The 13,021-nt window shown below is 31.8% G+C and overlaps 2 protein-coding genes across 3 annotated transcripts in view; one reads left to right on the forward strand and one right to left on the reverse strand.

Moving 5' to 3' along the window:
- Positions 1-4,684, reverse strand: part of LOC114349372 (coatomer subunit delta) — a 40,600-nt gene extending 35,916 nt beyond the window's left edge. The window contains exons 1-3 of the mRNA XM_028299723.2: positions 4,527-4,684; positions 4,406-4,445; positions 4,127-4,350 (exon numbers count right to left, since the gene is read on the reverse strand). Coding sequence (XP_028155524.1) covers positions 4,127-4,350; positions 4,406-4,445; positions 4,527-4,529 — 267 coding nt within the window. The 5' untranslated portion in view covers positions 4,530-4,684. The remainder of the gene's footprint in view (positions 1-4,126; positions 4,351-4,405; positions 4,446-4,526) is intronic.
- Positions 4,685-9,625: 4,941 nt separating this feature from the next.
- The window catches only part of LOC114349370 (clustered mitochondria protein homolog), a 71,561-nt gene continuing 68,165 nt past the window's right edge, over positions 9,626-13,021 (forward strand). For both annotated transcript variants that reach the window (XM_028299721.2, XM_028299722.2), the window contains exon 1: positions 9,626-9,921. In XM_028299721.2, the coding sequence (XP_028155522.2) occupies positions 9,822-9,921 (100 nt within the window). In that variant the 5' untranslated portion in view covers positions 9,626-9,821. The remainder of the gene's footprint in view (positions 9,922-13,021) is intronic.

Below are 13,021 nucleotides of genomic sequence, written 5' to 3' on the forward strand. Positions count from 1 at the left end.
GAAGCAAGCACCGATGTTGCTATCTAAATGTGCACTGGGTAACTTGAGATCGTTATTACTGGGTAAGTAAACAGTCTGAAAGAAATCTTTGAATAAATTAGCAATACCTTGTCCATTAGAAGCTGACCGTTCAATATAAAACATCAAATCAGGAAGGTTGTGACTAGACAGTTTATCACTAATATATTTCCAAAAAGAATAAGGGTTATTCTGCAATTCAGCATCTAAACCTCTAATATACAGGGAAAAGCATGCATCAGACAACCGTTTACATTCTGAACAGAGGCGAGAGAAATTGGAATAATTAACAACAGACCGATTCTTCATGTACAGAGAGTGGGCATACTTCTTTTCTCTCGTCAAACATCTAAGATCATGAGAAAACCACTTAGGAAAAGTAGAAGATCTATAGCGTTTCAAAGGTACAAAAAAAGTGATACCTGTAGCAAGAATTTCATTGAAGACTTGAGTTGATACATTTATATCGCTATAACCTAAGCATTCCTGCCAATCTATAGCAGCTAAGAAGTTATTAAACTCAAAATAGTTGCCGTTCTTGAAATCATAGTAGAATTCATCATAGGACAGACATGAAGAGGAGGATGTGTTTAAGGCCATCAAACTAGCTTGTGATAACGCCCTTGTGATAACCAAGTCCCTATCGTTAGAGAAAATCAGGTCTAAACCATGAGGGCACCATGTCCACATGGTGCCCTCTGCCTCTAAACAAAATGTGACATGATACTTTTTATAAAGTGATTATCTCTGTTATTTTATAAAGCAGGACCTTTATACCTCTGTGTGGAGAATTAAAAGTTCATTATAACTGCAGTATAATCCCAATATTGACAAAAATGAACATAGTGCCCTTTACCTCCGGCATACAGAATTATACTTGACTTTTCCGATTTTTAATGTAATTTCAGAAAAGAGCCTACGAACTGATTTTTTATTTTAGGGAAATGGCTTTCAAGAGCCTATGATAATTTTTTTGTTTTAGGGAAATAAAAGGCAGATATCAAAGGATGTAATCACACTATACATTTAAATTTATGTTTAAAAACCCCACCTTTAAATTTAAAAGTTAACATGTACCAGCATTTTTTATAATTTTCTAAAATAAGGATACAAACAATTTTATTTAATAAAAGGTTTATATGGTGTATTCCACGAATATACGTCTGTTTTGGATTATCGCGACAACGAATATTTTAGTGTGCAACATAAGAAGTACGAAAGTATTTTGCTCTAATAATTACTCCAATAAACAACAATACAATTTGCAATTTACTTTCATTCTTCATATTTTGCACAGTACAATATTCGTTGTCGAGATAATCCAAAAAAGATGTATATTCGTGGAATGGGGTATACACTTTATTTCCAAATTTGTTAAGGAGATTTTAAAAATATAAAAATATACAGGATGTTCCATTAAAAATACAGCTTATGGACTATGCTAGCATGCATGAATCACCCTACATATTTAAATTTGTTTAAAAAGCCCACATTTATATATAAAAATCAACAGGTCTCAACGTTTTTTATAATTCTTTAAAACAAGAACAGAAATAATTTTATTCCATAAGTGCTTTCCACCCTATATATCTGTAGAGAAGTTTGAATGTTATAAAAATCTGATATATCTATGAAATTCTAATCTATGAAATCTATGAAATTTTAAATGGTAGAACGTTAAAGGAAATTTATGAGACAATTGGTCACATCATACTAAACTTAATTAATACGTCACTGGATGCTGGTAAGGTGCCAAATCAGCTTAAAACTAGTACAATTATTCCTATCCAAAAGATCAGTAATACAAATAAGGCTGAGGAATTTAGACCTATTAATACATTACCGACAATTGAGAAACTCCTGGAGCTAGTTGTTTATGAGCAATTAATGGAACATGTAAAAAGGAATTCAATTTTAATAGAAAATCAATCTGGGTTTAGAAAGAACCATTCTTGTGAAACTGCATTTCAACTAACAATCTGCAAGCTAAAGAATGATATAAAAGATGGTAAATATACTATTGGAGTTTTTTTGGATCTGAAAAGAGCTTTTGAAACCATTGATAGAAACATTTTATTAGCTAAAATTGAACAATATGGAGTTTCCGGTAAGGTTTTAAGTTGGTTTGAAGATTATCTAAGCAATCGCAGGCAAAAAGTATGTTTTAATAATACAGTATCGACTGAGAAAGAAATTTTGGTAGGGGTACCTCAAGGTAGTGTCCTTAAACCACTCCTCTTCATACTGTATATAAATGATATAGATTTGTTTTTGGATTGTGAATTTATCAATCTTTTTGCTGATGATACTTTGATAGCATGTAGTGATGTTAAGTTAGAGAATGCTGTAGAGAAGATGAACAGAACACTTGATCGAGTTAATAAATACCTCAACATGAATAAATTAAAACTAAATATTGATAAAACCAAAGCTGTTATTTTTACTACTAAATATAAGTATAGTTTAATAAATTTAAATCTGATTAATTTACACATTAACAATGAAGAGATCAAAATTGTAAAAACGGCAAAATATTTAGGTTTTCAGCTTGATAATGTGCTGTCATTTGATGGACATTTTGAGTATATAAGTAAAAAAAATTCAAAAAAATTGTACTTTTTCACCAGAATAGCTCAAAATCTGTCTACTGAGACTAAAGTAACTGTATATAATACAATAATACAGCCACACTTTGATTACTGTGCATCGATTGTATATTTATTCAGTCTTAATAAAATTAGTCAGTTACAAAAACTTCAAAATAGAGGGATGCGCATCATATTAAGAACTAGTAGAATAACGCCAATATTGATTATGTTAAAATCACTTGAATGGTTGTCAGTTCGTCAACGTTTGCATTACCTAACCATGGTTTTTGTGTATAAAATATTGAACTCGTTGGCTCCATCTTACTTTCAAAAATATGTTTCTTTTCAGAGAGATGTACATGATTATAATACAAGGGGTACAAATAATCTACATATTGTTGAGTTTAAAAATAGCTTTATGATGAATTCTTTAATTTGCAAAGGGTTTAGAGAATATAATGAACTACCTCTCGATTTAAGAACTTGTAGAAACATTAATACATTCAAGTACAGTTTAAAAAAATATATTATAGAGAATAGGATGTGTTGAATGTATTTGTGTTGCCTTGTATGTATACTCATTGTGCTTACATTAATCGAATTGGTATTTTATTCAAATGTTTGTGGCTTTCGATATTGACATTTTAATTAGTTTCAGTTTTTTACTTTTTAAATTTTAAATTATCAAATGTTTGTGGCTTTAGGTATTGACATTTTAAATTAGTTTTAGTTTTTTACTTTTTAAATTATGTTATGGACTATATCAATACTTGTATTGTTTTGACTATATGTACTTTAGCATGTTTATATTAGGTTATCCTATTTCAAATAAAGTATTATATTATAATTAGGTATAATTTTATCTTTCTTGTCTGAAATACATTGTGACCATATTTTAATTATAATATATAGCCAATTTGTACAATCTAACTAATAAAATAAGTGAATTAAATAAACGTATGCAAAACAACACCATGTAGTTTACCTCCGAAGTCCAGATATATACATGAACTTTGTAATTAAATAAATAATACAATTGGCAATTATAATTTCAGTTAAATCAAAACAGTTGTAATATATACCTATTTTGCTTAATTACTATTGGTTTTAAATACCAAGCTTAAAGTAAAATAACAAGTAGAACTTAAAACACTCTTTCTAATCATTAAACATTTTTTATAACTTTCTGGTCACAGGATAGTAATGCAAATGCAATAACCGTAATATTGACATTAACATAAATTTACTATTTTGAATAATTATCAGCCCAACTTTACGGTTGAAAAGAAGCAAGCCTGAAGTCAATCTAATCTATTGGCACTGAATAACTTTGTAAGTAATAAACCAAGCAAGTGAATTTAATTAAAGGAATTTGTATTGAAGCATGTGTGATGTAATAAATTTTATTGATATAGTTATGTAGTCATCGCCAATAAATGTAAAACCAAATGTAGAGTGACAGATGCTACTTTTGATTTTCTTTTCCCTACTATTAAAGATATACATGTAGGTAAACTCACCACTCTTGCGAATAGACGGAGGGTTTCAAGATCTTCTAATATGTTGCTAGCTCTAGTTGTAATAAGAACCATATACAGTTTCTCTAGGGGTTGATAAACATACCGTACTGAATCTGTTTCCACAAATGTATGCTGGGTTCCTGTAGGAATTAATTTAGGAAAGGCAGCCAACAAACCTTCTATTCTAGCTTTGGTCATTTCAACAAATTGTCGAGACACAATTGCTAAAAATTATAATTAATTGTAAGTTTATTCAAAAGTTGAATTGTTAATACATACTTTTGCCTGCTTTCGTGCAGACTGCTGCTGCAATTAGCACCTAAAAACATGAATAACAATGTAAAAACTTAAAGTACAATTATATTTTTCGTCTTAAAAAAAACGTATGTTGGAAACTTACCATCGCTTTATTTGTTTAATGGCACAGGTTTACAAAATAATAATTATTTTATTTAAACATTACACCCAACAATAAACCAAACTGAGATGACGTTGACGTGTACTCTCCATTCACGAAAAAGCAGTGACGTGACAAGGATCTTCGAATTTCGAACTGTCAAATGTCAGATATACAAATTATACCAACTGTCGTGAAGCTAAAAATACACAGGGTTAATAAATATGAGGGATAAGGCAGACGGGCAAACCTCAAGGGCTAAATTTTTTGTGGGCAAACGGGCAAACCTCAATGAATGGCTAAATATTTTCATGTCTTTTTATGGCTTTTTGTTTACATGTAATATGTTGTGAAGCTATTTCCTTATGGCATTTTTGCAATTAACAATTCTAAATGGGAAATAAACTAAATGTAAGACCAAATACTTACGATGTCGGGATAGTATCACAAGGTTTTTTCCTGGTTTTTCTTTCATTCTAAAGTCTTTAAATCATTTTAAAGTCTTCTACTTTAAAATGCATAGTTAATATATGTCAGAATTGCCGATATAAATAAGTCAGATTAAATTAAATTATTAGAAGAATTTTTTAGTAAGCAACAACATTTTTGTTTAATTTATTAATATTTTGTATTTTGACAACGACGTCCAATTTGGACGTCGAAACGTCAATAAAATCATTTTTTAGTTAAATTGTGGCTTATTTCCCATTTAGAATTGTTAATTATATGTAATATGATTTAATTAATATTTGGTACAATATTTACCATTAAGGCCCGGTCTTTTCACCTCCGGATAAAAGTTATTCGGAGGTTTATTTGACATATTTACATGTAATCTGCCGGATAAACTTCCTAATAAATATTTATTCGGAGGTGAAAAGACCGGCCCTAAATGTTTAAATATTATTATAATGTTTTTATTTCCTTTCTTTTCCGAAATTGCATATTTACAAAACGTTGGCCATGCCTTTCCTCAAGTATCTGTAGTTTCCTCCGTGGATGAGTCAGTTGTTGCTCTGGAATCCTCAGGGCCACAAATAAATTTGTTGCATTTCATCTGTAGCGACCCTTTCCCAAGATAACAACATCATCATCACAACCTTCCAATCCTAGTGAATTATGGCAATGCGGGGACATATTCTTTTTCCCGGTGGATTATTCCTGTTTGGTTTATTTATTATAGATATATATATATGTGTCTTTGCAGCGTTGGTTATGTATTTCCGATCTTTTCTGTTTCTGCATCTTGTCTTCCGGTCTTTTATTTTCATTATTTTTATGTCTTCCTCTATCTGGTTCCACCATCTTATCCTGGGTCTTCCTCTTTTTGTTGGTCCCAGGGGTGTCCAGTTCGTAATTTTTTTATCAATTCTGTGGGTCCCATTTATTGTTGAATTTCTTTATTGGTCTTCATTTTTGTTTCTCCGTCGCTTGTTCTATTTGGTCGCAATATTGATCTCGTTATTCTTTCTACTATTCTTAGAGCTTCTTCATCTTTTTTGTCAGCGTCGTGGTTTCCATTGCATACGTGATAACTGGTCTGATCAGTGTCTTATACATTTTGATTTTTGAAGTTATACTTCTTTACCGGCGATAGAGGATAAATTTTTGTGTGGGAAAACCTAGCGACCGGGCGCATGCGCATTATAACTTTGTTCTGATTGGATGTTCAAATGACATGTCAAAAATTATTCAGTATGGCGGCTGTGGAACAGCTGTAGTTAGATTATTTATGGTCGTTGCGTTTTAAAATTTGTGTGAAAAGAAACAACAAACAAAAGTTAGTTAATAGTTATACTGCCTTTTTAAATAGTTTTCATATACCTATATTTTTGGACTTTTGGAGTATTTTGGACAAAGAAAACTCATTCTAATTTGGTAAGTAGCTTTTATTATAATCATATTGTAATTATACATTTGGATTAGGTTGAAATACATACATTTATTTTCTCAAGAATGCGGATTTTAGAGAGAAATCCCAAATTATGTTCGATTTTTATTTTTAAATTATGATTTATTGGCGTAGATTTATTTATCTAGTAGGTATGTAATGCTTTGATTTACATACTTAATTTGATTACCAACAAAAGTTCTACCAATCTTCATCTAATATATTGTTTTCTTACTGTTTTGTTATATTTTTATATTTTCTTCCACAAAATTCAAACTACATAATTTAATTTTCAAAACAATTGTCAAACAGTAAAACGTTCAGTTACAGTATTTTTCCACATGATAAATAATGTGGGATTGGACGAGTTAGTCCACGCTTCGATTACAAGTCAAAGCGGCACGAAATTCAAGGGTTCAATTCCCGATGCAAGTTTTATTTTTTTATGCATGTTATGATTGTAAGTATATTTGTTATATAATTTTTTTTTCAGAAAATGCGTATTTAAAATTTTTGACAACAATTATTATCGTTCAGAAATCATTTTTTCTTTGTGGCATTTTTTAATGTGTTTGTGTGCGTTTTGTTCTTTTATTTTTTAAAATTTTTGGTATTGTCTTAAAAATCACATAATATGTAGTAGAAGCAGTGGCGTAGCTAGGGTGGGGCGGAGGGGGCGGTCCGCCCCGGGTGTCACCCGTTCGGGGGTGACACCCGAGAGACCCGATCACAAAAGAATGAATCGTTAATTTGTATTTTTACTCACTTTACAATCAAAATACAATTCGATATTATTTGTGAACACACTAAAGCGAGAAAAGTCGAGGTCAAAGAGGCATGTCTTGGATTTTTTACGTTAAAAGCAAAAAAGCTGTTGATCTAAGTAACGAAATTGTCAAGAAGCTTAAAGTTGATGATATAGATAATATTATGAAGTACCGTTCACAGGAATACGATAATGCAGCTGTTACGAGCAGCATACATGGAGGAATACAAGCTATTATTAAAGCAAAAAACAAAAGGACTATTTTCGTTGGATGTATTGATCATTTAATTAATTTATGTGGCCAGCACTCTTTTGCACAAAATACATCTTGTGGTACATTTTTCAGAACTCTAGAGGCAATTTTTAATTTTTCTTCTGCTTCCACTGGCTGCTGGGAACTGCTTACACACACAGCAAAGCAGCTGTTAAGCGACTATCCACAACGCGTTGGAGTGATCACTATGCTGCAGTTAAAGTATTAGCAGAACATTTTGATAAGCTTGTTGCTGCAATTGAGGAATTATGTCATCAACAAGAAAATTTAGACACCAGAGGTGTTACACATAACCTTATGTCCGCTGTGTGTAATTTCACATTTCTTTGTTATCTTTTCTTTTGGAATGATGTACTAAGAGAAATCAATTTTTGTCAGATTGGATTGCAAAGTAAAGGCATAACCGTTGATCAATCAGCGACCAAAATAGGAGCACTTCGTCTTTATATTGAAGAAAAACGTGGTCATATTATAGATGAAGCAACGAAAAGATATGAAGACGAAGACATTCCCACCGAAAATTGAATTCGACGTCAAAACCGAATGGATGGTGAGTTAGCTACCGACGCAGGACTCACACTTCAAGCCGAACTTCAAAAGGATTTGTTGGAATGTTTTGACCTATCCAATGTTGAACTCGAAACCAGATCAAAGTCCATTCTAGATGTGGCTTCATTGTTCGAGGTTGTGCAGACACACACTTTGCTTTTCACGAACATTGAACAGTTAAAATTAACTGTTTCAACATTTTGTGACTTTTTCCATGAAGAAATATTAGAAGCAGAGCTCCTACTAGAAATACCAAGATTCAGAAGACATTTACAAGCGTCCAATACTACAGCCTCTAAATGGTTGGCTGTAGACTTTATAAAATCCATTGTGGAATGGAATTTCATGGAATCCCTCCTATACTTAATGGTTGCTTTAAAATTGTTTATGAACATTTGTGTATCGGTTGCTTCATGTGAGAGAAGTTTTAGTATATAAGCTAAAATTAATCAAGAATTATCTGCGAGCAACAATAACGCAAACAAGACTAAATAACTTCGGAGCAATTTCATTAACTATAACTTTTATTTTTTTTTTTATTATTCAAAACATATGTTTATCGGATTTTCGTTGATTTTCACAATCTTTATTTTTAGGATTTGGGGTGACACCATCGATTACCGCCCCGGGTGTCACCCATCCTAGCTACGCCACTGAGTAGAAGTATAACTTCTTACGTGCGTACAAAGTACACACACATTCTTTTTGTTTGTCTGCTGATGTTTTTGGATCTGAGTAATTGCTTATTCCTTCCAAAAGCTTAATTGCCCTTCTGGATTCTCTCCTATATTCTGTCTTTGCTGCTTTTTCCTATTGTTACTTCTGGGTAGTTGAACTTGGTTACTTCTTCAAATTTATATTTTCCCGTTATTATTAGTCCCCTTCCAGCTTTCCCGTTCAATTTAATGTATTTGGTTTTGTTTCATTAATTACTAATCCCACCTTTTTTGCTTCTACATCCAGCTTGTTTATGGCTTTTATTAAGGTTTCTCTTAGTCTGTTGTTATGGTTAGTCACCCTGAACGACATGGGTGCGAAGCTTTTTTCCCTTCCCTACCTTTGATCGTTCGATTGGATTTGATTTTAGGAAGTGTTGCTGCTACAATTTTGTTAAATCATCCGCATAAGCGGTAATTATAGTGAGAAGGAAGTGAGAAACTGAAGATATTTTTTTGTGGCATTAAACTAAAATTAAGCTAAAAAATTCACAAATAATATTGATTTACTTCACATGCATTAGAATTTCAAAAAAGTTTGATAAGAAAGCTTAATATGGAGGGTCTGGCGCCTTAGTTTAGAGTTTAGGTTGGTCTTTTTTTAGTTTGGATTTGCGCCTCTTTAATGAGCTAGTTCGGCCCTGTTTATGCTCAATCTATTTTATTCTAACAAATATGGCAACTACGCTTAAATTTTTATAGCCTTGTATTATGTAAGCTGTGCAACCATCACCGAAATAATATATACAATGATATAATAATATTTTGCTTGGTGTTATCGAAAAACTAGATTATTTCAATCCCAACCATAACCAGAAATTAACAATTTTGATTAAAACTATCTACTTAATCTTAACCAGTTCTGTAAATGTCTTGTTTAATGGTTGGCATTAATGTATTCTGTCATTGGGCAAATGTATGGCAAAGGTCATCGTCATAATAATTTTTTCATAGTGGGGGTTAATTTCAAAGCACGTGCTCAAGAAGATGTCCAGTTCTGCATACAACTAGACTTGCTAGAGATTAGAAGATTGTTATTGCCAAAGAAGTCTGACCAAATTAATTGTGTGTTTAACTGAAATATAATTATTCAACAAGAGAAATGGCTCTTGGAGCATCAGTGAATGAAACGAAATTTGATTCTGAGACTTTGGAGTCTAAAGGTGATACAGTGAATAAAAAACTTGATGAGAACTTACAAGGTATGTAATTAATTTTTATTTAATATGTTCGCCGGTTTTCTATATTTTTTTTGATTTTGTTACGTAACTACACTTCTTCATAATGTAATAAGTTGAGCGAATTTTAAATGACATTGACGGACATAATTGCTGCAATTTAGATTTATTACATTTAGAAGATTTTCAAAAAGTAAGTACTTTGGGTTTTAATAATTGAATATAACGAAAGATTTTTGCCATAATTTGTTCTACAGTTAATATCTATTTTAATTTATTATAAGAAACTTTGGTAATTTTGTGGTGACACCCATTTTATCACTAAACTATTAAGCAAACTACCTCATACAATATTATAATTGCGTTTTTTTCCTTCTAAAAATTTATCATTGTATTATAATATCCATCTATTTATTAAGTAAGAATAATCTCATAACAATGGAATAAATATTTCATAACAATAGCAGTAACTTACAATTCATTAAAACTTTTTTGGGAGCAACTAATGACTTACCTATCTGAATTCCTTTTCATCAGTTTGCAGTTGCAGCAAACTAAATACTTTTGCAAGATTCTATCTAGTTAAGATAAATAAATAGTATATCAGGTTCACAATAAGACTAGGGTGGCCAGACTAGGGTGACCAAATCATAACTTTAAAAAATGGAACACATTCAAGTGGGGTTGGGGACGATACCCGCCAGCTAAAGGGGGTCTGGGAGAATCCATCTAGACGCAATCATTGAAATAAGCTGGTTTTAGCTAATTTGGGACCCATAAATCATTTCAATTTACCTATAAATAAAAACAACAATTTTGCAGTGAATACATTAACTTTGTTTCAGCAGAATGTTAAACTGATTCAGGATCGTACTGAGCGTGCGCTTTACATAAAACTGTGTAAATTTCTCTTTGCTGGAAGGCGTTTTATGTAAAGCGCACGCTCAGTACGATCCTGAATCAGTTCAACATTCTGCTGGAACAAAGCTATTATTACATACTTCAAAACTAAACAATAACTAAAACTGTTAGTCAAAGTTGAAATGTTTAAGGAATTAAAAAAATCTTTAGGATTTGAATTGGAGATATTTTTCTTTCGTTCCAGTCGATTTTAAAAGCTCTTTATTTTCCAATATAAAGTTGTAAAAACTAAAACAGTCCATTTTTAAATTGTAGAGTACCTGCAAGATGACAAAAAGGGTACAACTTCCATCTTGTTCCATTGAATGTTCATAAGTGAAAAGATTCTTTTTTATTATTTATTACCATTATGGGCAGGGATTAAATATTATACTGGCATATCTTCAAAAATTCAGAGTGCTGTTCTTGCCTGGTATGCTTTTTAAAAAAAAAACCCATTTTTTGTGACACTAAAGTTGTTTTTTATCTTCTTCAGTCCATCCTTTACACCCAACTTAAATACAGGACATTTAGGGATCCCGAGAGATTTTTTTGGGACCCCAGTTAGAATCGTTAAAAAACGGGACAATCCCGTTTTTAGGGGACGTTTGGTTACCCTAGCCTAGACTAATAATTATTGTGGTATTAGCTGTAAACCAAGCAATAAACACAGCCAGGGTTTAAGAAGCTTTGAACTTTTGAAAAGGGCTGTACTAACTCCAAGGACTGATTTACATACTAAATTAGAGTTATAAAATCATTACTAATTTTTTATAAAAAAAAAGTTAAGCACTTGAACATACAAAATTGAAAAAATAAAGCATATGAAATATTTATTAACCATTTAATCACAAGATTATAATACAGCTGTACAAAAATATTAATGTGGTAGGTCAGTGTCACTATCACTATCATCTGCAAAATTAATTTCAATACTTCGAAATTTATCTACACAAAGATAGTACTTTTCAACTTTTTCTATATGTGCAATTGCATTTTGCCAGCTGCTAATATTAATATTTTGTACTTAGTATTAGTATCTTAGTTGAATTACAGAAAGTGTGACATTTTACTCCTAATGCCAGATTTTAATTGATGCCACATATATGTTCTATGGATGAAAAATACAATAATATGGTAGCAGTTGTAAAATTGTATGACCCATACTTTGTGGATATCACATACCTATTCTTTTTTTTATAGATAAGGTGTTTTAAATTTGTAATAAATCTCTATTTTCCTATACCCATCTTTCTTCAAAATAAATATCATTAACATGCTAAGAGCCTAGGCGCAAATATTTTACCGAGAGAATCAACACTTACTCTCCTATTCCTACTTTTTCTTTCTTTACACGGTAAATTTGTAGTAAAATTCTCACTGGAATGGAAGCTTTAAAACTGTCACTGCCAGTATCTACTACACACACGCACACACACACTACTGTAAGTGTCAAATAGTTAGTGGCCTTGTCACCACATTCTATTCAACTGAGTACTTTGTATGACAAAGATAGCGAATGTATGATTTGGAAAATATCACCACGGACATGGTGTTTATTTTTTTCAAATCCTGGAAAAACTAATAAATATTTTTGAAAAATTTAAACTCAGAATGAAAGACTACATCATTACCGAGTGTAGAAAGTCCCTTAGAATAAACAAAAGGTTTCTTTTGAATGGGATGTTTGAAATTAAAAATCACACTCAATTTTCTCTTCTTTTTCATCCCTGTAACCTGTAACTTATTAAAATAAACATTATAGAAGTTTTCAGGGACTTTCTACCGTCGGTAGTGATGTAATCTTTCATTCTGCATTTAAATTTTTCAAAAATACTTATTAGTTTTCTCAGGATCTCAGGATTAGAGCCGAACGTTTGTGCCTATCCCCTTAAGTGTCATGGCAGTCCCTAGGGACCGATATAGAAAGTTCCCAATACGCCATGGAGGTCCCTAGGGACTGCTGTCTATTGACGAAACTGCTACTTGGCTCAGGAGTCATTTTTTCAATATTTTGTGTAGAGCTTAACGTGTTAAATTTAATTTTGAGAAGTAACTTTAGGACCATTGGAACAAGGAGCTTTATTTAATTGTCTATGATAAGCAACATTGTCAATTCAACTGTTTGGTAAACTGGTATCTGTGGACTAGGTTCGCCAAGAACAAGAAGAAAGCAATGGCGTAACCAGGATGATCCTAAGGGGGGGAGGGGGTTACAACTACT

Source organism: Diabrotica virgifera, chromosome 4 (genome assembly GCF_917563875.1).
Source record: "Diabrotica virgifera virgifera chromosome 4, PGI_DIABVI_V3a".
In the NCBI taxonomy this organism is placed as follows: domain Eukaryota; kingdom Metazoa; phylum Arthropoda; class Insecta; order Coleoptera; family Chrysomelidae; genus Diabrotica; species Diabrotica virgifera.